General features: G+C 35.9%; 1 protein-coding gene across 1 annotated transcript; it reads left to right on the top strand.

Annotated features, from left to right (window-relative positions):
- The first annotated feature begins 39 nt into the window (after positions 1-39).
- LOC110381024 (steroid hormone receptor ERR1) lies at positions 40-27,837 on the top strand. The gene is made up of 8 exons (XM_064039893.1): positions 40-283; positions 12,807-12,956; positions 15,256-15,498; positions 17,610-17,828; positions 18,327-18,512; positions 22,446-22,604; positions 23,127-23,299; positions 23,629-27,837. The coding sequence occupies exons 1-8, from the start codon at positions 209-211 to the stop codon at positions 23,789-23,791; spliced, it is 1,368 nt and encodes a 455-aa protein (XP_063895963.1). The 5' UTR covers positions 40-208; the 3' UTR covers positions 23,792-27,837.
- Positions 27,838-27,966: the final 129 nt, after the last annotated feature.

Here is a 27,966-nt window from a genome sequence, read left to right as displayed (position 1 = left end):
GAAGTCTGGTGGGGCGTCGAGGCGGGGCCTGCGTGTACGCAATGCGTGTTCGCAGTGCGTGCGAGTCGCTCAGCGCGCATCAAGCTTTACCTTCATTGCGCTCCCGCAAAATACATATCATTTAAATAAACGTACATAGTGCGTTGAACTCAAATGTTCTTTATGTTTGTGCGCCAGTGCTGTGAATTGTTTTTATAAACACATCAAAATGTGTGCGGTAGAGGATGCTTGGCTTTTCTCAAATATAGCCACCACTTTGGATATGATCGAATCTTCTCACAATGTGAGTACTGCAGCCATTACAATTTGGGTGAAAATGGGTGATTCACCGAGATCGAGAGATTTTGGTCGTTAACATGTTTTTGAGCGGTAATTCAAGTTCGACGCAAAAACTTCAGAAACTCGATGTTGGTCCTGTGTAGCGTTTTTGCTTAAGACTGAACTGTGTACCAGACTTCGGTACCTATGTACTATCTGTGCTTGGAAAAGTACGTGTCACACAATCGTATAAAATTGATAATTTGAATGATCGAGCTAAGATAACGAGAAAGTGGCAAAAGCGCCGTTTTTAGCAGTGATCTTTGACCTATATTATTGTAATAAATTGCTTGAGACTAATAAACATATTTAATGAATGTCAGTACACGTGATCTCCGCATGATAAGGGCAGTTGTTTATGTTTACTCGTTCGTTATCTACTAGATACAATGTATACGAAAATAACTATGTACTAAAATAGATAAAGGAAGATTTTACGCTTCTCACAAAACTCACCAAAATCGATCCCGTGTATGAAAGACTGTCTAAAGCCTCGGGCGGGGAAAACCTGAAAATATTTATGACTGACACGAAGAGATACAAAAATAGGGTTTTAGTTTCTTCTTCAAATGTTCCTACTATTTGCTCTTCAACACCAGAATTGTCCAAAATGCTTCAAACTGCAAATATTTTGAAGTGTTCCATTTTGGGATCTAAGGACTAAAACTTTCCCAAAACAACATAGGTATTCTGGTCCTAAAGTCTAAATCGGTTGGGAAGTGTTCTAGCGATTTAATATAAAAGTATCTATAAGTTTATACAAATAGCCGATGTAATAATAAACAAAACTGCATTTTGTTTGCCTTTTCAATGTCATTTGGGCGTTGAACCGTATTCACTACTTGTTGCACTTTTTATCTTATTATTCCGGTTGCTGATGGCTGACACAGATAGCTCAGTCTTATCTATTTTACTATGCAAAATATAATTTTGTTTTTGCCATATGTAGGTACTTACCTACTTCATAAGCCTGCCTTCCGCAAGTTTTTGCGGTTTCGCAGACAAAGGGTAATAGTTTGCTTTAGGAAGGACGTCCATTTCAATTTTATTCATATTTCTTAATATTGTTGTTGAACCCGCATAAATCATGATAAATAGCAATTAATTTATTCTATTAATTAATTTGCACACAATAGTGCATATTCAACGTGATTTTTGTTTCTACTTCAACTATTCTTCTTGGGGCATGAGAATTTAATGTACCTATTTAGTTTCCCACAACCCTTTTACGTTTTGTGTTTGAATATCTATGACTCAGTTTGTAGCGCAACAATATCAAATGTTATCGATGCGAAATGGTGGCATGTCCCAGACAATGACAGTTATTGTATTGTGACGTCACAATCCATGCCTAGGTGACGCTTCATCAGTGCAAGTGTCTCTTACATAAATTAATGAACTACTTAAGATAAATTATCGTCTCGGTACTTATATAATTACGAATGGAGGCTACGTTTAATATCTTTTTAACAGGAGAATGAAATATGGCCACTATAGTACTAAATAATATATCAACAGCGATATTGTGACCTTTACATTTGATATTTTAGTATAATTTGGAACAAGACAACAAGATGATTTTGGGAGACTCAAATGCGTCTCACGTTGATGCAATCATCTTCGATGTTAAGAGATTCCTTTTGGACCTGTACGGTTGTCTAGATATCCAGAATGAGGTTCTATATTACTTTGTGATTGTCAGGCCCTAGGAGTGTTAGTTTTGGAAAAACATTAATTATGGGTTGTCTCGTCCTAGACAGTTCAAATAAGGTATTTAAAAAACGAGAAAGCAGTATTTTTTTGTCCTCTAACTTTTACGTAGACTGCTTTTTAAAAGGAGGAAAAAGAAAAAAAAAAATCTCTTAAAAGTGAACTGCAAAATGCTACAATTTATCAGAAAATATAATAAAGTCATGTAGATTTCGCAATTCTCATTATTAAATCAAAACTCCCAAAATAAGGTGTCCCGTCAGAGTAAATATTGTCTGTTTATGTTGATGATATCGTTACAGCACGCTGCATTGTTTATCGCCGGCCATTTTGGTCACAAAATATCTCGAAAACGCATTGCGTCATTTTATGTAACAGTGCGACGAGCTTTGAATTATTTAATAAGAACGGTGTGTGACCGTCTCCCTTCGAAGGCACATTCCCAAATTGAGGACAAAAATGCGTTTGTTGGTTGAAAAAATCATGTTTGCTGAAGCTGATGATCATTGCGCATACGCTGAACATTCTGGTCTAGTGAATTTGTTTAGTCGAAGTAGTGGTGCGGATGAGGCGTCGTTTTTCCGCGGGCTGCGCGGCGCGGGCGGGCGCCGGTGCCGTGCCGTAGGTCGGGCATAGTGTCGACGTCCGCGCAATGTCACCCCGCGCCGAGATATTCGGCCCCTACCCGCCCGCACCCACACCCTGCGACGCCTTGCGACCATCATTTCCGATCCGCAATTTTGGTGGCCTCTCCGATTTTGGTTTGCTTTTTGCAAGTTCCTCCTGCTGGATGGAATCTGTCTTGGTTACAGTCTTATAGCTTTTATTTGGAGTCTCTTTGGCTTTGGTATTAGAAAGATTTACCAGTTTAATTGTAGCTTTTTGAAGGATCGTTTTGAACATTTTTTTATCAGTCAAATGCGTAATTTTGGACATGTAAAGATGTGTTAAACCGCAGACCATGTTGGGGTAGGTCGTGCGTGATTATATAACATACACGCGGCGTAGGCAGGTGCTTGCAAATCTTGCGATCGTCCGCGTGATATTGGGCGATGTCGGTCGTCGACCCCTCGCTATCTGCGTTATTTAGCCCGGCTCAATGTCGACGCAATGTCGAAACTCACTCGAGTTCACAGACCGAGGCGCGAGACGCGTTCCTCACTCAACTGTGTTGTTCGACCGAATTTTTATAGACACTTACACGTACAATGTAGATAGTATCGATTCTAGGTATTTCTGTACTAATAATAATGGACTCGTGTACGTAAACAATGCCATTACCACATAGACATGCTGGGCCACAAATACATAGAAAATTGGGCGGCCTGTCTATCATGCATTCTAATGAATAGGCTGTTATAAAAGTTATTACTTATCAGCCAACGCCTGTTATAATTTTATAAGCACAACAGCCCCGGATCTAGGGGGGGGCAAGCCGGGGCCTGTGCCCCGGGCGGCAAATTCAGGGGGCGGCAAAATCAGGCGGCTGCCAAATTCACACTTCAGAGACCAATGGATAACTCATCATTTATTTAACTTTGACCACGGAATAAATAATAGCACAAGTACAGCAATTTCATGGCCATATCAACTTGACCGATACCCGCCACCACTGCACGAACATTAATTATTCACGAGGCGAAGTTTTAGCAAACTTAAAATGATTAAAAATTATTTTCGATCATCTATGAGCCAGGAACGCTTATCGCATAATTATTTATTTTACTTTTAAATCCTACATCACAGATTACTGTAATGGTTACCTACAGCGCCATCTTAACCTATGGTGCAGGGTGTGCGCATGACCCGGGTGCCTTGCTCGGTCTCAGGGGCGCCGCGGGACGCCCCACCACCAGGAAATTTCGATGAAATTACACCCGTTTGATAAGGAAGTTCCACATTGTATCACGATACTGAAAAGCAAAGTTCCTAAAAAAGTCGCCTTCACTTTGTTTGATTGATCATTTTGATTATTTTTTACTTTTAACATCCTCCAACTAACTGAAAAAATTCTTGCTCGCTACGCTCGCAGCTAAATGACAACGCGGCTGTTTTTCTGATTGTTTATTATTTTTATTGACTCGGTCGTCGGTCATTGATTCGGTCTCTAATCACGTTTTCTTTTTATTTGTACATAATTCCCAGTTTAATTTGTGAGTCTTCAAACAAATAATTAAAAAAAACTCGCGCTCGCTACGCTCGCAGCTTCTTGTTGCTTTACAATGTCCTTGATCAGGTATTTTTGTCATAGGCTCAAAAAATTTCGCGCTCGCTTCGCTCGCGCAATATTATACATACATTGCCTTAATGACATCAAGTCCACGCTGCCTTACTTTTTATCAGTCAAATGTAGTACAAATAATATATTTATGGAGTCCTCAAAAACAAAAATGTAACCAGCTTACAGCACTTTTTAAAACTAATTAACCTTTTGTGTCCCAAATTAAAAAATTTGCGCGCTCGCTTCGCTCGCGCTACTTTTTACAATTGCATCGTTCTGTTAGCGTACAATGAATTGTACACATTTTTTTAAGTCCTTTACCTACCAAATAGTGCACTTCATTCGAACGTTCTTATTTATATTCCTTGTAACTACTCTATGTACTTCAATACATAGGTGGCGCTTGCGTGATGATTGCACCCAGGCGCTACATGAGCTAGAGACGGCCCTGCCTGCCTACATATTGATAGCTGAAATTATATGGATGATAAAGGTGAAAATAAACATAAGTAGGTAGGCCGGGGCGGCATTTTGCAGATTTTGCCCCGCCTAAAAAAAATTGAAGATCCGGGGCTGAAGCACAAACAATTTATACCGTTACAGACTTTTATGTGTCTGGAATTGTGAATTCATTCTACTCTTCCACATGGTCTGCGCATCATGTAATAATATGACGTAACTTGTCGCATACCTGCGTGCAACTCTTAACTCGAGGTAGATATGGCACATGGCGTGCTATACCTCATAGAATGGCATAGGTATACCGTTGCTCGCAGTCGGTCTCTGGGCTGTGGGTCGCGGCGACCTCGGTCGCGCGGAAACCGCGCGGCGGTCAAGGCCGATGTCTAGACGCACCCCCCTCCGCCCGCGCATCCCCGCCCCCAACCCCTCCACCCCACCGAACCAGACTACACCTCCATACTACCTATTTTTACCTCCACACCCGAATTTGCCTGGGCAAAGCCTACAGCTTCACAGCTCGCAGAATCCTGACCTGCCCAAACATTACATGCTATGTTTGACAATAGTCCATCTCAGCGTGAGGTAGGTTCAAATCGGATACAGTCATGCGGTATAATGACGATTGTCGAATTTAAATATCTAAAAAAACATGTTGTTTTTACGTTTTCAGCTAGTTATTTTTTGGCGTGTTTCCAAAGAGGTTTAGGCAGTTTTTTTTACTGGTATTTAGAATTTTCGCACGGGTGTTATTGCACATTGAATCATGATCCAATGATATTGACAGGAGAAGCCCATAGAAGCACCTACATAACTGATTAAAGGCGGGTTGTTGCAACAAAAATATTATCATCAAATCATCGATGTAGAAGAAAGTTTTTTTTTATTAGACGACATTAAACCTCTAATCTTAGTGTAAGCGCCATTTTAATGACGCGAAAGCGTTGAATTTATTTCAAAGAATGTTCTAAAATGAAAACAAATAAAACACTCCAGTGTTTTTGATCTAAAAAAAGTTCCGTTTAGCCTTGGTCTTGAATTTTTTTATAAATGCGTCGCAAAAATATAGGTGATGTAATCAGCGAGAATCCAGCAACGCTCTGGTATTGTAAAGTAAGGCAAAATGCCGAAATAAGTACCTATAGTATTGCTAGAAAGACCATGCATATTAATTTATTTATTTCTTTTGTAGGTATTATACAGTAGTGATCTAACGACTTACATTTGAACCCGGCTTGAACTCTCCGGGTGAAGGGTAAGGAAAGGCATGGCCCACTTTTTCTGTAGGGCAAATGTGGGGCTCTTTTTCGAGGCGGGCTTCTATCCTTAGATCAATAATGTTCCTTGAAGTGCCTTTTTGGACTAAAAGCTTCCAAATCGTTTGGATTTACATAGTGTTCTTTGGAACGTAGGTGAGGAATACGGCAAGTCTTGAAGAGGCCGGCCTCTTCATTTTCTAATGGAATATTTATGATCAATATTAATACATTTTGTGAAACTATGGAGTTTCGGAAAATCGACGCTCATATCGGAGTAGTCTCCAGACCTACCACAAAGGTAACATTGTGAGCAACCGACACATCTGTGTAAACTTCATGATCATTTACTACAACTACATGCTATGTATCACGATTTCGTGTGTGTCAGTGTCTATGTGTGGGTTTCTGCATTTTTATCACAATGATACTTTAGAATACGTTAGCGCAGTTATCAAGTCTTACTGAATATGAGATATGATAACGCATGGAAAAACACCAAACATGGCTGAATTTGGCTGTGTTGAGGTAGGTCCGGGTTGGCGAAAAATTGTCGGTAACCGCAAAAGTTTTTGTTTAGAACGTTGACGCTACGTCACCAGATTAGCAGCAGGCTTTGATAGAATTTATCGCTAATGTTTATATTATGTGGCCGCGCCTTCTCATGTTTATCTATTGGTATTCGTTTTGACAAAAAATCGGTCAGTATCTAACAGGTTAGTTTTTCTTTTGCAAACATGATAGCGTTTGGGCGTCGAGGTGGCTTAAACTGTTAAACTGTTAGATTGGGTTTCAAGGTTAACATCTGTACCGTATCTTTGTTGAATTTTTTCTCAGAGAATTTATGTTCTCAAATATAGATTAATAGGTTTTGGCACATTCAGTCTTTCATTTGACTGACTGACATACTGAAACCCCACTTCTAGTGTCAAGTATTGATCACTATACGAGATGTTCTTTTAGTTATTTCAAGTTATACTATTTATAGATCTTTTGTATAGCAAAACAATAGCAAAACCTACGTCTACGGTCTTCAAAGTTGACGTGAAGGAGTGTGGGGCTCCTGTGGCCCAATTTGTAACACAAGCCGTTACCGGGCCTGCCTCAACAGTGGCGTAGTTACGAACTCGGTTTGGCGGTCGCGCTTGCTCTATTCGACATGACGTTTATCTATGAAGGTGAGACCACGGACGCACGGTCGCTGAACTCGACCGACTATTATGAATACCTACCTATTTTGTGCCAACACATAAATAGTATTGTGTGGCGCAGTAAGGAATCAGGTGTTATAGAAATAAAAAGTTTTTTTTTAGTCTCGCGTTATACAATTTAAATGCAGTTGCTGTAATACCTACTTAATGTAATGGGTGTTATGAAATGTCTTCGTTCATTTGTTCTGAGAACATTCCTGATTTTTGAGATCAGATTTTTGGAACTTCTCGAGTGGCTTTTGATGCAGTGCTTTACAAAGAGTCTTTGTACGATATTTTGTACAGGACGGATCCAACAGACCTACCCCTTATGTAAACAGCACTTAAAGAATAAACAGTGATTTAGATCGAGTACCTACTACGCTTCAAAATAAACGGTTCCACCCACGCTTTTAGCGGAGACCTTTGAGTACTATTTAAGGCTCAATCCCGGGGGCGTGGAATATTGTTTTTGATATTCACTCAATTTTGAAACATTCAAGCTCAATCAACGGCAATTAAAACCATTGTTTTACATATTTTCCTTTATCTAAACGTCGTCTTATGGAAATATCGTTTTTATTTCTAGAAAAATAATTTTATTTTTCATTCTTTTTAGTGCACAACAGGTTTCTAATTCGTTTTAATAGTTTTAAGTGAACAGATGCAGATAGATGCATTAAATATTTATAGCGACGAGTTTTTTGTTGGGTTTGAGTCAAATAATTTATTTGTTTTGGTGCCATACCTATTTTGTTGAGTTGAATTTTCTTGATGAATAGTTTTCATTGCTAAAAATGAAGGTTTACCTTTTAATGTGGATTTTGATACACGTGTCTGTAAATTGTTAATCATATATTTATTTTTGTCTTCTTTGGATCCCACTTATAATCCGTTTACTTACTTTGAAATAACAAAATCGACATTGGTAGTTGCAGCTTGCTACAAAAAATAGTGTTATCTTTTTCCCTTACCTAAGTTTATCAGGTTTTACCAGTAAACACGATCGATAATTAGGCATTGACTGTCTCACGATTTTGCGAAATAAAAAGCACCGAATGTACTTATAGATTTTCCCGTCAAACGCATTACCAAATAACAATGACTTGCTCTTTGCTTTCAGTCTAGACTGAGTCACGCCTTACTGACCTACCCTATCGGTATGGTTAGTTGGGTAAGCCTAGTCATAACACATCATTTGTTTAGCGTGGCTTAGCAGACTCAACGAGTATGCGGTCGTATGTATGAATTCGGCTTACATAAAAAACAATACATACCTAACTACGTAATGACTCAAGTGTCTGCTACTAATTTGTATTACAGTAGGTACCGTGTACTGAATTTAAATTGATTTCGGCAACCGGTTTTTTAATCCTGTATAATCAATGCAATCCTTAACATTTTTTAGTATTTCATTACCTTTCCTATTCCAATATTAACTAAACTAATATAATTCGAGAATATTTTATGTATAAAGCTTATACATATACACCACAGATACGATTTACTTAATGTAAAATTAAGCGAAATAGAATGTTTCACGTCTGGCATCGTGATTGGTTATAGGTAGGTGTAAAGAAAACACGAAGTCTAAGCCTGGGCGTAGTACTTTCAAAGTAGGCAGTCGATACTACAAAAGGGGTATGAAAATATAGACTTTATACACAGGTGTTAAGGTAGCTTTTTCACAATCGCCGTGTGCCGTTAAAGGAATTATCTCGAGTATTCATTGAGCATCACATAACACTGGGAACATAAAACCAGTCTGACTGTTAAGCGTGTTTAATGTTTCGCGGTTTCGCTTGCATCCTATGTAGACCTTATGTATTTTTCTGGTATGTGCGTTTGTGCAGTTTTATGAAGTGTTTATAATGCAGAAGTAAAGGTCGATTGAAACAAGGGTAAAAAGTGACAAAGCAGTGTTGCTACTTGCTTAAATAATTTAACGTGTAATATCGATAAAGGATGTTCCATAAGACGTTTTGAAGGTGGTTCTCCAAAAGCTATTGTTTCAACAACAGTATTCATGTCACATGCTAGTAAAGAGGATGTGATAATGTTTTTACATGACTAAATCTATGTATAAAGTATAACACTATATTTACAAGTCAAGTAGCAGTCTGTGGTGTACTAGACTAATTGCCTATTCAGACGGCAAATGGAATAGTAGCGTCTATGGCTAATGTAGACGCTTTTTCTTGGTATAAATGCCAGATTTCATTACAGAACTCCTTGTAAAAGAATTGGGGTGTCTGAGAAAGTTATGTCTATACCCAATTTTGTTCTTTCTACGTAGAATTTTAATGTACACGTGATAGCTGATATAATAACGCTCAAAAGTGATAGGTCAATCCAGTTATCGTCATATGAAATTCCACTGTTCATATGTATCACAAAATAATAATAAAAGTTCGGTATTTTGGAACAAAACAATTTGTGGCCTCATTTTCTATGACATGGCATGAATTTTCTCCACAGTTTCTTAACCAAAGCATTAAATAATGTTACTTACAGTTACCGGCACGGATATCGAGCCCTGACCTTCACCTGCGCACAAGCGATTTACTGCCTTATTGCCTTATGCGTACGGGTGCGCAAAGCGATCCCCACTCTTCCGCCGAGAGCCCGACATCCGTGCCGGTAACTGTATCTACTTAGCTTCCGTTTCGACAACAGTCACGTTTTCAAGTAAAAACCAAAGAAGGTAGCTATCAACTATAATTAAAATTATTAAACCTGCAGAGACAAAATTAAACAAAAATATTTCCAGACATACCAACTGTACCTATTTTAGCAGACGTTTAATTAGTGATGCACAAGTAGGTACTAGATATATAGGTAGTCACCTACTTACGTTGCATCACGATCATTATCAAAATGCACAGGCCAATGTCATCAGGGCGTTGAACCCGCAATTGCAAATCCTTGAACAATTTTTTTGTACTTATCTTTTGATAGATAATTTTGTTTTTTCAATGCGCTGTATAAATAAAGATAGATGATGTTTTTCACGTGTACGCTCATTCCGCGAACGAATGAGTAACGCCGCCATTTTTTTTTTCGTATTTAAAAATGGAACGCTGCCGAAATAGCCGTTGCAAGCATGCTTAGATTTTGAAATTAACTTTAGGTACTATTTTTCTACTAAATATTTATTTTAGCGTGATGAAATCATGACGAATCTTTGGCGTTTGACGTCATATCAAGTTATAAATTTATCACGTGCCAAACAAAAGAAATGTTGCGCAGGTCAGGATTCGTAATAGATGCGAAGAACATTTAATCAGATAGCATTGAGTATGTCGACTTGTCGTTTCTATGCAGCTTTATTACCTACAGTTGATAAATAATAAGAATTTTCAGTACATATTTCGAAAATAATGTAATTATGTTGTAACTTTTGTCAGACTCTTAAATAATGTTTAATTTGGGAACAAATTAATGTTCTTACAATATTTGCTCTGAGCTAAGAGGTTATTTTGTAACCTAGAAGGATTCCAATCTAAGCCTTCACATTGTCAGATAAACACGCATGTCCTAATGTCTGTTCTATTTCAGTTCGATAATCGATTGCTAAATCTAAAAATAAACGCGGTATCGATACCTAAATCATCTCGTCTCTAAATCGATTCAAAATTTCAGACCTCTGCTCTTGAACTTTGCAAAATTCTTTTAAATAAATTAGGCGTAATGATTATTATTTATTTCTAGCCTTGAACGTTATATAAAGTTCACGAAAACATGGTATGTTATGCTTTCAGTACAATTGACCTATAACACTTTTAATTTGAAATTATTCTGGAGTCAGATAAGACTATAATGTTATGCACCTTTTATCATTTTTGGGCCTAAAGTGTAAATTATACATTATCAGTTATTTGCGTTGTAGTCTGAATTATTTGCTTTGTGGTGTAATTTTAAATTATTAGTCAGTTTGTTTTGACTACAGATTAAAGTAAGGTTAGATGGTTACTGCCCCGGATATTCATTTTGTGGAACGTATTACATCAGTCTCGAAGAACTGTAATATTATAGATTCAATTTGCAGCTGCAAAGTTACTTTATTAAGATCTCATATGGGAACCCCAGAAGCTATTAAATTAATAACAGAAATGATTTTATTGACTTCCTGTCTATTCATACTTCTATGTATCATTGATCAAAGGATTGATAAGCAAATCATCTATGAATTTGCTATTCAGCTAGTTTTAAGGATCTATTTTCCTGTTATTCAAGTCTGCAACAATAAGAAGGAATTTTGTCAATTAAGTTATATTTCCAATTCCTAAAAAGGACAGTCTGGACTAAATCAACAAACCTCAAGCTGATCTTTAACCGCTAATTGAACCCACAAATAATTCAAAATGACCTGTCAAAATAAGTTTTTATAAGGTGCAAAGTACTATGCTATGACTGGTAATGATATTTTTGCTCAATGTGAAACGAAACTGACCTACCTCAACAGGACCTTGAAGCTAACTATAATAGATTCGGATGATGTCAGCCTTGGATAGCGTTACAAAAAAAACGTCATTATTAAAAAAAAGTTTTCGCATGCCAAATTGTTTTTGGGATGGCGAAGAAACCGGTTGATGGTAGAGAATTTGGTCTGTTTTTTGGATGGCATTGTTGAAGGATAGGATATTATTAATGAACTGAAGATATTCTGGACAAAAACATAGCTAAATGACTTTTAAATCAATCTACAAATGCGAGGAAAAAAACGTGTGTGTGTGTTGTTTATTACAAATAGTTGCCTGAAAGTCTGAGCCGTTATTAATGGGCTTTTGTTAAGTTAAAACGTTACCTAACAGCGATACTAGTTAGTTTTATTGACGTCAAACTAGAAGCCAGGAGAAACTTATCTAATTTCGCTAAGCCTTAGAGAATGGTTGTAATCTTGGAGGTTCAATCAAGCAAACGCTACAGTACATTTGTCGATAAAGCTGAGGAAACCTTTAAAAGAATATACCCTTGATTAAAATGTCTACTCTATTCAGAAAAGCCTTTTACAATAATCAGAGCTGTAGAGCACCTTTTAGAATGACTTTAACGTTCATTATAAAGAACACTTGATTCCATTAGTGCGACTTAATATGTTTGCGATTGGGATTTGAACAAAAAATTAAACACCTGCACAATCTGAATTTTCCGGCGGATTTCCCAACCAATTACTTACAAATTCAACGAACATATTTACCAAATCTGACGACCCGTTCTCAAGTATCTTGTCATCGATTTATCAGGAGACTTCCTTGACCACCGCAATATTTGTTTTACTGTCCAACACCTTTTGGTGTACGGATCAATGTCCAAGCTCTTTTCTTGCCATAACATAGAGTTTCCATCACAATGATCACTCACAAGACGACATGCTTTACTGTTTTTAATAGGTTTTTTAGTGCCTAGAATAGCCTAGATCTATTAAAGGCTCATTTATACCAAAGGAACAAGCGTGACGTTGTTTGGAGCACTTGTATGCTGGAACTAATAATTAGATGATGAGTTTCTTGCTGGTCCATCCAAAAGACACTGTGATAGGTCTATTTGGCAATACTGCAATCATTTGCGTGGCAAAGAGCATGTATCAGATGGTCCTCTAAAAAGACTTAGCGACATACATATCTCTAAACTAATAATAACTTGTTACAGGTGCAACTGATGTCAGCAGTCAGCGGGGAGCCGATGCTCCGCCGCGTGAAGCAGGAGACTGAGCCGCCGCCACAGTACTCGCCGCCGGAGCCGCAGCCGCCGCACGCACAGCCACTGCACCCGCGCACCATGCCTATGATGCAGCCAGAGGTACGTGGTTACAGAAGTTTAGTAAAACCTTGTTTGACAACTGTAGCCCAGCGCTTAGAAACTTACACAAAGAAGCCCGGAATGCTGCCTGAGGTATGTTGTTACTGCTAGAAGTAAAACCTCCTTTATGACGACTGCAGCCCAGCGCTTAGAAACACTTACACAAAGTAGCGCGGACCCTGGAAGTAGGTGATTGGATACACCCGTCCATCGGAGAGCACGTAAATGTCGATCCTGCGCCTGATCTCTCTCCGGTCGTGTATACAGAGTAAACCTGTGTCTGTGTAATATTTGTGTACTGTGCAATATGTCTCCTTATATGAGACCAGACACCGTGGGCGATAATCGGCTAGCATATTATAGCTAGGATATATAGAGGAGGGAATCATTATCAGAGAGCACAGAGAGAGAGATTCATACAAATAAAAGATTATTATTATTCTTAGAGAGGACTTTGAAATTAGTAAAATAAAGCCGTACGGGGCTTCCCGCGTACGCTCGATATCTGGCGAGATGTTTTTTATCAGGTTCAAGTGAAGCATATTTCAATATTGTGACCTCTAATACTTGGATGGATTTAATAATTTTCTTCTTGATGGCATCCCAATTACTAAAATTAGTTACAGGAGTTCAAAACAAGGCGAGATTAGTCTCAGTTTTTTCCTTTCTTTCTCGCCTTATCTTGCTTTCTAAGTTTTCAAAGGGCAGACGTGGGAGGGTGGCTCGTTTTACTTTTTTATCAAATCTTCCACGGCCTCGTTTCTTGGTATTGAAATAACTTGCGATATTATATCGATCAATTCTATTTCTGATCGGATTATAAGCAGTTGTATGACTCTAATTGGATTTCAATACGACTAGTGACGTTCTTAAGAACTGTAGCAATTTCTTTCAAAATGATTGGTGCTGATATTTCTCTTCTTTTGCGGGGAAGTGAAATTAATTTACATCTAGTTCTCTGTCTATCATCTAGTTCTGTTCCACGTGTTTTCCTGGGGAAACTTCTTCCCGTACCCGGATAAAACCCGGGTATGTATGTTTAGCGTAGGTAGTGTTGCTTCCTGAAAGTGAAAGAAAAATTCAAATCGGTTCAGTAGTTTTGGAACCTATTCGAATCAAATCTTTCCTCTTTTTATGTATGTATTGTATTTTAGTATAGATGACATAAGTGAAGGAAAATATGTTTTGCCCTTTCTTAGGATGCTTTTATATGATCCATAAGGAAGTTTGCAAGTGAAGGTCCGGTTATGATTGATTCTTCTCAGTAAGAGAGTCAAATTAGTATTTTTAAGAGGAAAATACATAAACCACTGCAGGTATTTGCAGTATAACGGTATTTATTTTTGTAGATAATTAACAACTCTTAAACATGCTTCGAGATTTCTTAGAACAAAATAAATTAAAATCATTAGAGTATCTGGCTATAAAAAGAGTGTTGCCACGTCATGATAATTTGATTTTGTAAAAAGGTTCTAAATTAAAAAAAAAAAAACTTAACTTTCTATCTTTTAATCTTATTTTTATACTCACATAAATTGTTAAATAAATGAAAAACTTACATAAGTTCGTCGACCTTAAACAATGCAATATATCTCTGTCAATATAAACCTTACCTTTTTGTAGGTAAGCAAGACAATATTAAGCTTGATTGATTTTCACATTTAGAATTGTCGTTCGGGCCGTTCCGATTCATTCAAAGTAATTGAGATTTTATTCTAAAAAAAAAAAACTTTACATTATAAAAAAAATAAAGTTCGCAAACAATTTAATAGTCATTATGAGTCATTGAAATATTTTTGACCTCTCATTTTGAAATGTTCCCTCCACTTTTCTTGTAGAAGTTAATTATTATCTTGTTCGTTTATTTCTTATAGCATTTTGGTTAAATTAATAATAGTCTTTACGCAGTTAACTTGATCGTCATGGTTGTTAAACTTAACTTTTTGATGATTTATTAGTGTACACAAATTAAAAAAATACTTGTAAAATACATCAGATTATTGACCCATATTGAATCTACAGCTATCATTGACTCTATTTAGTACAGTAGTATTTGGAATTATTTCAGTATTGCCATAAATCAAAATGATTTACCATCTCCCGAGCCTTTTCCCACCTACATAATTATGTTGGGGTCGGCTTCCAGTCTAACCAGATGCGGCTGAGTACCAGTGTTTTACAAGGAGCATCTGCCTGTCTGACCTAAACCCAGTTATCAATATACACAATTTTTTTTTACCTGTTCTCACTTTGAAGTAATAATGTCATCTTACTAACAATACCTATTTCATTTCAACAGTTGGAACTCGAAAGCAAAGAGGACGTGAAATTCTGCGTCTCTCCCGGAGATGGAGCGATCGTTGGCAACACAAGCCCAGACCAGCAACACTGTTCGTCAACCACGGCCGCCGCGGCCAGTTGCGCGAGAGACGACGAGGCGCCTCGGCGAGTCTGCCTCGTTTGCGGAGACACTGCCTCGGGGTTCCATTATGGCGTAGCTAGCTGTGAGGCGTGCAAGGCGTTTTTCAAGAGGACTATACAGGTGAGTCGGAAGGTGATAACGAATTTTGATACTTTTTTTTCATTCATTCGTTCGTTCATCATCATTCATTACCATTCATTCATTTTTTATCAAAAAAAAAATAGTTATCATAATTTCTTCAGCTTTAAAAAGAATAGATTTCGTTTTTCAAAGTTTAGTACCTTTTGTAAATTTACATTTTCTCACATAACTCACAACTTTTATCTGATTGGCAATTTTAGTCACTATAAAATTTCTGAATACTTACATACATGAAAGTATGAATAACCAAAGTCCAAACTGTTTTCTTAATACCACTTTAAATTACAAAGATCATCAGCATTTTTATGTAAGACTCACCTTTGGAAACATTCGAAAAATGAAACGAATTTTGACTCATTTGACTGTATGAAATAATCCTAGCAAAGTAAGGATACTCAATTTTTTAAAAAAAAATCTCAATACAATAAATGCCTATGTATCCCTTGGAGTTTAAATAAATAAAACTCTACTAAAAAGTCTTGATATAAAAGGAGGTGTGTCAGCCATAACTTCACCAAAATAGTTTTAACACGTTGTTCGGTCCAACATTTTGGACCATAGCCAATTATTTACTTTTTCTAGATGGCTGTTGGTGGCTCAATGTCTAAGCCTAGACCTAGGTTACGTAGATTTATAGTCTAGAATTTACTTGTTTACACTAAGATAGACTGTTTATTCAAGTTTTAGGAGTTTCTGTGTAAATACACAAATCTGACTAATTCTTTGGGATTGGATTTATAAGATCTTTATTGAGTTTAAAAGTTTAATTGGATTGTCTATGTTATGTTTATTTGGACATGGTTATCAGAATGATAATTTTGTTGAAAATTATTTTGTAATTTTTTTTATAATTACATTTAATTTTAACTTTTCAATATTAGAAATATGAAAATTTATAAGGGTATGTGAGTGTATATTGTTACTCTTTCACGCAAAAACAGAATAGATTTTGATGATTGATTTTTTGATTGATTTTCACTGTCTGAAATCCAAATGTTTGGTGTAGTATAGATTTTATGGGCTGTTGGCAAATTAGAATGTTGCAGGTAGCTAGGTACATCCAAATTCTCAAACAGATATATTAAGAATGATAGATAGGTAACCGATATATTTCCGACATCTTTAACATTCTTCGCCACGGTACATATTTTGTGCATTTAAAAACTAGAGTGTTGCCAAACATCTGCGTGCCAGTGACTGAAATCGAACATTTTCACATATTTCTATAGATTTATCTACTTCTACATAACTAACTGTATAATTATGTCCATGATTTTTCTATTTGTACTTTATGCATCTCATGATTTTCAATTTCTCTTTTTGATAAGATTGTGAAAAATAGGACATACATTGGCAAAAACAATCGAGTCTAGAAAATTCAGGACTCAAGTATAATTTGGTTTTCAAACGATTAGCACGTGTATTTATTTATTTCATTTATATTCACTTTATTGTTCATTAGTCATTAGTAACCTACATTGCTTCGTTATTATTAGAAACCAAAAAGTGGTGAAGTGTGTGTGTGTAAAATGTTGCTGTTCTAAAAATAGTGAATCTAAAAACAGAATTTATGCAATTTTTAATAAAAAATAAAAAAATTAATTCTTTCTAAAAATGAAACCGACTTCTGACGTTTGACAAATATTTTGCTGAAATCCTCATCAAAATCGGTCCCGCCAAACAGGTCAAACCAAGAACCTCCTTTTTTGAAGTCAGTTAAAACTCAACCCACAATTTCACCTACCAGGGCAACATAGAATACACATGTCCCGCGTCAAATGAGTGCGAGATAAACAAGCGACGTCGCAAGGCGTGCCAAGCGTGCCGGTTCCGCAAGTGCCTGCGCACGGGCATGTTGCGCGAGGGGGTGCGGCTCGACCGCGTGAGGGGGGGCCGACAGAAGTATAGGGAGGCCGGCAGAAGTATAGAGGGGCCGACAGTAGTATAGGAGCGCATCAGAAGTATAGGGGGGGTGTCAGAAGTATAGGGGAGGGGCGTCAGAAGTATAGGCCCCCCGACGCCCCTTTCGCGCAGTTGTTAAAGTCGGTTAAAAATTCACCAACAATTCAACCCAAAATTTCATTTACCAGGGCAACATAGAATACACATGTCCCGCGTCAAATGAGTGCGAGATAAACAAGCGGCGTCGCAAGGCGTGCCAAGCGTGCCGGTTCCGCAAGTGCCTGCGCACGGGCATGTTGCGCGAGGGGGTGCGGCTCGACCGCGTGAGGGGGGGCCGGCAGAAGTATAGGCGGGCCCCCGACGCCCCGGCTGCTCAGTTGCCGAGGCCGCAGCTTGATGAAATTAAGGTAAGGGCTTTTAAGAGAAGAATATGCAAAACTCAACTCTAAAATAAGGAAAATATTTATTAAAAGTTGGCTGCTAAACAGCACTTTTGAACGACAACATTTTACTCAGTTTTAGTTAGTGTTTTTGCTGCGAAGAAAAAGTATAGCAACAAATTCAAGCCTTTATTATCGAAATACAGGTTTTACATCTACTTCGGATGCAGAGGCTTTCTACTAAGTACCTAAATGTTAGATGCATCATGTAATTTATTTTTTTCAAAAACAGTTTTTGCCTACAGTAAATACTCTCATTAAATACGAGCTATTCGACGTAGTATTACCCGCGTCCCGGGAAAATTTCCTATACCAGGATAAAGCATTGTCCACGTTCAGCACAGATAGTACAGCTTCATAACAGTGAAAGAATTACTCAAATCGGTTCTATTCTAGAGCATATTCGATTCAAACAAACAATTAAAACTTTCCTCTTTATATATCACAGTTTATTATTCCTTCCAGGTGTTAGAAGCCCTGATCTCCTACGAACCAGAACTGCTCACATGCTCAGCGCCACCTGCCGGGGTGACCGAGCCCGCAGCCAAGACTTTAGCGATGCTAGCCGATCTATATGACAGAGAGCTCGTCGGCGTCATCGGATGGGCTAAACAGATTCCTGGGTTCACTGAGCTACAGTTAAATGATCAGGTAAGGGTAGTTTTAGTTAACTTTCCAATAAACATACATACAGATCAAACTGCTGAAGACCTCAAGGAGTTTCTTAAAACTCGTGGTTCTTAATACTGATGTTTTTTTTAGGTATTTTTTGATTGGTAAATTGATAAATGTTTAATAGGAACTGTTGAGGTTGTGAATGTTAAGTTGTGAACGTGTGAGTTTTTAAGCCTCTTTTACGGTTAAATGGCCATATGATTTGGTTAGTAGGCAGCCTGAAACTTAGCAAGGGGTTTTTATTTGAGTTTGTGAAATAGTTTCGGTAAAACTCTGATAAAGAGATCTGAAAATAGTTAAGTGGAGATTGTGTTTACCTTGTCATATTATTATCAACACAAGCCTTATTAGGTGAATTCGCTATTGCGTAAACTCAACAGAATAATCTCTCATATATTACCATAGTGACACAATTTATTTATATACATTTAATTTATATTTATATAAATAAACATAAAATAACAACCCGTTTTCAACACTGACCCTGAAAACTTCAAACACCGTTAACCAAATAAAAACGAAAACATAAAGTACCGTACACAAAAAAAAAACGCTCAATTTATTAAAATCATTATTTATTCAAAACTGATATAATTACATAGTTTTATATCACAAAAACTACAATAGTCTAGTCTAGGACCTTGATAATAATTATACAATATTTATATAGTATACATACATATATATGCACGTGGAAGTTCTTTTTATATATGTTTCTGAACCCCGTTATGTCTGTGTGCAATCCCAAACCATTGTCTATACGTCTATGTGAGCGTCGGTGTGTAAGACCTACGTCAATGTGTGTGTAATCGTCAAGGTTCCTTATTATGTATGTGTGGGTGAGATCGAATGCATTTTGTGAAAGAATTCGTGGTTTATTTATGTGTTTCCAATTTCTAATGTTTTTTTTTTTATTATAAAGAGCTTATTATGTAATAGAATTCTTTATAATTATGAAATTGCATATTAATTATTAAAACGGGTGTGGATAAAAAATTCAATGAAAGTGAATTTTAATTAGGCTTAAACATGTTTTAAAATAGACAAACTGACCTTAGTCTATAAACTAGTTATTGGGAAAATTTCAAAAAATAACTTATTCATTGCTTATCTTTAGTCCAAGGATCACAATATCGATTGGTCAGTAGAATTATTTAAAGATTTAATGTATTGCTTGTTTCTATTAATTACCCCCGTGTAAATTATTGAATTGCTTGTATAAGTTAACTTAATATTATAAAGCTGAAGGCTTTGTTTGCTTTTACGGCTTATCTCAAGATATACTGAACCGATTTCAAAAAATATTTCAATTTTGGACAGCTCAAGTATCGAAAAAAGTTATAGGCGCCTTTTAACCAGATGCGGGCAGTAATTCCCTATGCACGCGCGTAGAAGCCTGGCGAAACAGTTAGTTGGTTTACATGTATAGTATATACTTAGTTGTATCCTGTTCTATATACTAACAACAGTTATATTAACAGTCGTTTATAAGAAGCGTCGTAGCCGGTTTAGCAATTTTGACATTTTCAAGTTTTATTGATGATATAAACATAAACCAATCAAACTGAATGACATTTTAAAAAGTACTAATGAATCAATCATGTTCTTTAGGCTATTTTGTTTGATCCTATTTTGGACATAATTATGACCACGCCTTTATTCGTTTAATTATAAATAAGTCTTATTCCTAAATAAAAAAGATTAGTAGGTATTTAGTAATTAATAACTTCAGCAATTTTGTTTGAAACACATTTTTAATTACTTTGATCTTGGGTCAAATAGTTTAGGTGGGTATTGCTTAATAGAAAAATAAATATCTCATATGTATCAATATACTTCTAATAATATGTCCCTATTGATACAAACATTTTCAATTTCAATTAATAAAAGAATCATAATATAAAGGAAAATTGATTACAAAATAAAATCAATTTATTTTGAATTGTATTACTTTGATTGATTCTCTAAATAGCTCAATATATATTATCGCCCACTTCGTCAATATAAGAACCTATTCAAGTAGATTAGTAGACTATTCGATTAGTTAATAAGTACGAGTAAATTATTATAAAACATGGAGGCAATTTAAGTTCGATTAAATTGACGAATTAAAACTTAAATTACCACTATCGATTACAGCCTTGGAACTATCGATTTTGTTACGAATTTAACTTCGGACCGTATAGTTTACGTACATAATTAATTGGGGGTATTACAATGTTTCTTTTTCTTAGATTAAAATCAGCCATAATGTGGCATGCATGAACATACGACAGTAGTGATCTATCCTGAGAAAAAATAGACAGTTTAATTATTGAAATCCCAATTTACCAAAAAGAAATATGAATTATCATATCTTAAGTGTCACACATATTTTTATTTGTTTGTTTAATAACTTAGTTTGCATATTTTATGTAAATAAATGCTTATTAAGTGTAAAATGTATTGATAGTTAAAGTTCAAATTAGAATCAAGCATTTTCAATACATTAATACACATACAAAAAGTTCTACATAATTAAATATTCGGGGCCTTACTACAAAAACTTTAAACCCTGTTTTACACTTGTCTAATAAAATATTTTCTGCAAAATGAACCATATGTCAACGTCATAATTTGACATTTTTTTAGACAAGGCATAAACTGACGTTTAAAAGTTTTTGTGGTAAGACGGTAAACGTTCATAAAACACAAGTTTGCAAGATTATCTTTCGTTCAAGCTCATACACACTAATTAATTACATGTTGAAATAATAGTTTAATAGTTCAATGCTACACGGGTTACGGTGTCTGTCTACACCAGAGATGGTCAACCATTGGTCTGTGTGCTGTTGTTGCTATGCGACATTATATGTATTTGACACTAGTTCCTGTCAGCGGTTTTACACCCTCTTTCAGAGGGTTTACTTTTACTTTCCATAACCATATCTAAGCTATGACTCCTAAGATTTATCAAAATATACTTCATTTACTACAAACTTGCGCCTTTATGAGTGGAAAACTTCACTAGGTATTTGACATTAACTTTATTATGAAATTGTTACTTTTGTGGAAAGAAACAAATACCTAAGTAAATTATATAAAAAAGTCAATTAAACATTTAAATTTGTGACTTTCCTTATCTTCTAAAACTTCCTTCTAATATTTAAAATTATTGTTAATGCTATCTTAAAAACTGTACCTTAACATCCTTGTATTTAAAATAAATTACGGTACACTTACCTACAAAGGTTCTCCACCCCTGGTCTAGACCGTTGCACAACGTCACGTCATATCTAATAAGTAGCTTTCGGCCTTTAACTTGACATATGTATGTAAGGCCGTCTGGCAGTCCGTCTGTTTTTTCAGAACTGCCATAATTATCTAACTGTATAAATCGTTTCTTTTTTGGGAGCAATAAAAAACAAGCTATACTAATTGATAAAGATTTGAGAGGAAAATCTACAAATCAACAGGTGCTTAGATGATTATGATTATTTATAACGTTTGGAAAGTCCATGATTGCCACTAGATCACGAGGCTAAGCTTCTTGTGATGTCACTTTTATTTCTTTAAAGGTTCCTCCTATGTATTTATGCACTCCCTTACAAAGGTGCTCCCTTGTGTACTGCCCCTATAAACTTGCTTATATACCTACTCGTCCTAATTGCTACCTTATGTATTTCCTAACGTATTCTGCCTACGTCTTCCCTTGAGTCATCTTCCGATTAACACTCTTATGATATCCACCTATGTACTATCCCTGTATACTACCTCTACATACTTCCCCCATATACTCTCTCTACATACTTCCCCCATATATTCTCTTTTAAACTCCTTTATGTACTCCCTCCCTCATATTCATAACCGCCGTGGCCAACATTCTCCCAGTTTCATAAGTAAAAACTTATCCTTACCCCATTGTTCTAGATGCGTCTACTCCAAAGCACATGGGCCGAGATGCTCTCCCTCATGTTGGCATACCGGTCGATGTCTGGCGGCAACCCTCTGCGGCTCCGGTTCGCCAACGATCTGGCGCTCGATGAGCAGCAGGCCAGGGATATTGGTGCACATGATTTGTTTACACAGGTCAGTAGTTTTTTGGTAGATGGTAGGAAGATGCGAGGAAGATGCAACTAGTTTGACGTTTCGAAAGAACTTTTATAGGCCTATGGGAAAAAAAATGGACATAGACTTGAGATGTGGGAAAGGATAGGTTTAAACTGTGAGGGGTTTAATGTCTCTAATTTGGCTTCAGTTCTTCGCTTATTGCTGATTAGTGCTCTGGTACCAAGCAAACTAGCAAATCGTCACTTCATACAGAATACCAGTCATCTGAGATGAAGTCTAATAGGAGAAAAATATTAAGCAATTGTTGATATAAACTTTGTCTGAATTGAAAATATAGTAGCAATAGTAGCCTCAACTCTTTTTTGAGAGTTTTGTGTCTTGAAAGGCTTGGATTTTTTTTACCTGTAATTTTTCCTGTAGATCGTAAATTGAAGATTCAGAATCTCCTGATTGCACATTTCTTTCTTCCATAAAATCAATTTTTTGGAAGGCTCTTAAATATCTATCCAAAATATAAATTCTCAATTTGTATTTCTACAGATTGCCGGCGTAGCCAAGCGGCTAGAGCGCGCTGCAGCGTTACGCGAAGAGTGCTATTTGCTGAAAGCGCTGGCGCTCGCTAACTCAGAAGCACGTATAGACGAGCACGCAGCTCTGCGTCGCTTCAGGGATTGTATACTCGCCGCGCTTAATGACGCTGTGTCCGCTTTAAGGTGAGATTTATTACGTAGACTAGTCTTTACGAAGGTATAGGTACCATGAACTTTGAATTATGAACTCTTGAATATAATTTGTGGTCAACATATCAATAAGATTTTGGATACATGGAATTACTGTAACAGTGGTTCTTCATATCACTGAAAACAAATCAGTTCTACAACTTTTCTATTTTACCTTTCTTTGTTTACCTTTGCGACTTCTCTGAAATATATCGCATTTTTTTTCACGAATAAATGCATACAGAATATACAGAAATTTCTTATTCTGCCATTTTTGGAACATAAAGGAACAAGAAGTTAACAAAACTGTGTCTTGTCCCCAGGCCATACAACGGCAACGCAGCACTGCAGCAACTCCTGCTAGTGCTGCCGGCGCTGCGGCACGCGGACGTGGCGGTGCGGCGCTTCTGGGCGGGCGTGCACCGCGACCGCCGCGCGCCCATGAACAAGCTCTTCGTCGAGATGCTCGAAGCCTGCCTGCGGTAGACACGGAACGCAGCCCGAGTGCTTCCAGGTGACACATACCCCAGTATTGCCATAACACATGGTAGTTTCTCAGGACAGTATTGCCAACCGAAAATTTTGGTAGTTTTGGACAGTATTGCCACGTGAAAATATGATTTTCGTTTCGGTGTTGCCTAAGACAGTTTTATTTGAAGCTACTGTAGGTATATACTGTGTTTGAAATTACAGTTATGAAACTGTAATTTTTATAAGGTCTGGAAGCACTGCTACCTTACAGCGGGAAATGTAACGTCCCGCGCCAAATGTACAAAACGATGGACGGATCTAGTACAAAACTTGTTACTATTTTTGTATAATATTAAAATAAAAAATATTATATCTAGTTTTACTGTGAGTTTCGAGATTATTGTATGGTCGAGGAAATTATCCAAGGTGAATTGCGAGCTACTTAGTATTTTAGTGACCTGAAACGTCATTAGTTCTGTTGTAAACAGATTTTTAGTACTGTTAGCTTTAAAAAGCGATTTGTTTTTGTCTGTGACTTTCTGGGAAACCTTCTTGTAGATTGTCTATGGTATTCTTTCCCCGACCGTACGAGTAACTTGCCTGTCTCGGTGAATGCGGGGGCCGTTTTCGGCGCATTTACCATTAAAATATATATAACATTGTTTTTATTCTGTTTGTTTTAAACGCTAAGACGTGGGACGCTGTTTGCACTGTGTCGAATAAAAAAATAAATTTAGATTGTTCTTAGTGATGCATCATTATGATATCAAATAGATTTCTGGTGATTTCCGACCAGTTTCTAAAGTACAAATATATACTTAGATAAGTTTTACACATGTTTCTTGAATCAATTTTCCATTAAAAGGAAAGGTAGATTGTTGCTAAATATTATTTATAAAAAAATATAAAAAAACATTCTATGAAGTAAGAATATTGTTTGTATGAATAAGATACAAAAATATTGTTATTTTTTATGAAGAGTTTAGTCGCAGTGCTACAGCGCACTCCCCAGTCATTGTACATCTGTTTTATAAATAAAATATGAACATATAACAATTAATTTTAATAAATAAACAGATAATGTAGCAATATTTACTATATAAAGGTTAAAATGTATATCTAGAACTGTTCCACTAACAATCATACTTTAACTGGATGCATCTTAGCGTAGTTTGTAAAAAACCCAGTAAATTTCTGCTTACATTATCAAGAAAACCCGGGTATCCTGCGAAATATATCTATATCACATTGCCCGGTCATTGTTGATAATCTAAGCAGATTTTTTGTAGTATCACAAGTTGGATGTATATATTTTTAGTTGTGTATAAATTAGTATCCTATATAAATATACCTCAAATCCTAACGTAAGGACTTAGTACCCAGTTCACAATAAAAATATATGCGCCCAATATTACTTTAGTATATGATATAGTTTTGCTTCTGTCGAACAGTGATTTTTACATATCTATAGGTAGTATTAAATAATATACAAGATCAAATACTCTGCTGGATGCTTATTCCTAAATATTTTGTAATGAACAAAACTTCTTTTAAAATACTATTTGCAAAATAAAGACCCGCAATGGCATTGCCAAAAGCTTGTACGCAATTAATGTCGTTTGAAACTGCATAATTTATGCTGCTTTAAGATGGCAACATAATTTAATATTGGCCATATTTGATATGGCAACACTTGAAAGTAAAAATAAATAAAAAGTTTTTATGGCGAAATAAATATAACCTTTTCACGGATTTTTATAAGTGTACCTGCTAAAGAATCTACCTATATTGTCAAAATGTAAATAAAAGTAGAGCTTCATAGTTATAAGAATTTAAATTTTATAATTAAGGGAATAAGTTTCAAAATACAGAAGCATGCTCTATCATATACTATAGTAGACCTATACCTAAGTATAACATCACACAATTGTATTAAGTACCTAAATATTGATTTGTAAATAGATTTAATATTAACTATATAGTGGAACAGATAATATCGAATACCTCAATACCTGTTACCATGAACGAGTATAACTGTTATGTAAAATATTATGTACGTGAATCACTGTGAAATTGACGCTAGCGCCTCTATCGGAAACTTTGGTAACTTGTGAGAAGCCATTTTGAAATTGTTATTTGTAAAAAAACATTCCTAATAAAACATTCGTTACCAAAATTTTGATGATCCTGATTGGCTTAAAATCTATTTACGTAGTAACGTGCATTTAATGCGAAGCGTATAGATTTTGCTACTTTTAACACAATTCTAAAATGTGTTTCTTAACATCTTGATAAATACGATAGTTTCTCCGATTAAATAGTGAAATACTGGAATTTGGATAGAACTATCGTGTAAGATAAATCCTGTTTTCGAACTCAGAAGTTCTGGCGTCAATATCACAGTTACAAAATAACAAAACGAGTGAAAAATCAATGCGAACGCTATACATATTCTAAGAGATTTGTATAAAATGTTGATAGAACATAAAAATCTATTCAAATCTGCACCGTAGTCTGTTTAGTTTTGTTACAAAAATAGTAGTCATCGGTGATGGGGAGATATTGTCTATGGGAAAGGTGCATTTTTGTTGTGATTTTGCTCAAACACGTGTCTATAAGTATTCGCATTTTTACCAGGACTTGTGATTTATTTACTGACGTCATTAGGATTTGAACACTCATTTTATTCTTGTGCGCTCTAAAATTATTATCAATTTGAGTTCATAGTGCATTTTGGAGGGTATGGAAATAAACTACATAGACTTGAAATTGGAAAGTAGACGAGGCATGTAATGCTTTACTTTTCAGTTATTAAAGATACTGTTAAAAATATCGTAAACAGTTGAAGAAACAAGATAGAAGATGAGCGTCAAGTCCTAAATAAATGTGGCGTCAGAAAAAAACCCTCGATTGTCGGTTTTATTTTTATTACTTTTTTAATTCTTACGGCTTTGTAGCTTTACGATTAAAATATAACGTGTCTGAACAAGCTAAAGGTTGTTTATAAGCGAATTACCGATGAACGGTATTTTAGTGTCAAAATAATGAGGTAGGGCCAACTTTCAAAATGATATTTGTCGTAACATAGTTACAAAAAAGGTGATTGTAAAAATCAACGTATCGGCTTTAGGTATAACGATGCAAATAATTTTGAAAGTTGCACAATTAGACTCGAGGAGTATCACAGAATAAAATTTTCTACGTATCATAAATTCCATGTGAGTTTTAACGCGTTCTGGGGGCGTACTACTATTTTTTACTGCAATCATTGTTCCACTCAAGGACATAGAGCAAGCTAGACGATTCGTATAGCCTTCCTTTTTTCATAGTGGAACAATGGTGGTCTTAAGACTTTATAGTACGTCTCCTGCTGTAGTTATTCTTATGTTAAGAATATTTACTTTATTTAATAGTGATTTACGTGTAACGGTGGTAGTCAGAGCGTGTGAGCTGTGAAGCGTGACTGTGCCAGATTATTTATTAAGTTTTTTGATTATTATCGTCGTTATTGATCTGCGATTACTGATGTATACAATTAAGGAATTGTGATTGTTTGGTTGCAGTTTTTATTTAAGCTAGCATCACTTAAATCAATCGTAATATATAAAATAATAAAGTTCTTGCAACAATTCGACTCATTTAAGAAACCTGTTCATATAATACTGTCAATATTCACAAAATTTAGTTTAACAAATTGGCAGCTTATTGAGTGGCTTACGTAAAAACTGCAACTAAAAAGTTTTGTTGATAATATTTATCCAAAAATAAAACGAAAAATATATTTAAAATGCCTTTTACAAATGTTTACTTTGTACAAAATGATTGGACTTGATACAAATATATATAGAAATACTATATCGTAGAACTTTTGACTTGAGAGTAGCTGATAGTTGTGTAATCTCAGATCAAATAGAGAACCTTAGGTAAAACCAATATAATATCCCGTGTCTTAAATTTTGTATTTAATAAATTCGTACCTTATTTCTTTACATAATGTTATTAATGTGAACCGGTCCCGGAATATGAAATAAAATAAAAATATATAAAGTGGTGACATTTTCCGTTTGTATTTTTATTTGTGTTTGTATATCCCTGAGAACCAATATTATAACAATGAAATCAGGCATACGATTTAAAAAGATGCAGAAAGAGGTCTAACAGACATACACAATAGATATCAATTTTCAGAA

Source organism: Helicoverpa armigera, chromosome 20, assembly GCF_030705265.1.
Source record: "Helicoverpa armigera isolate CAAS_96S chromosome 20, ASM3070526v1, whole genome shotgun sequence".
NCBI lineage: Eukaryota > Metazoa > Arthropoda > Insecta > Lepidoptera > Noctuidae > Helicoverpa > Helicoverpa armigera.
Note: the sequence above shows the minus strand (reverse complement) of the source record. Positions and strands in the feature narration are given on the sequence as shown.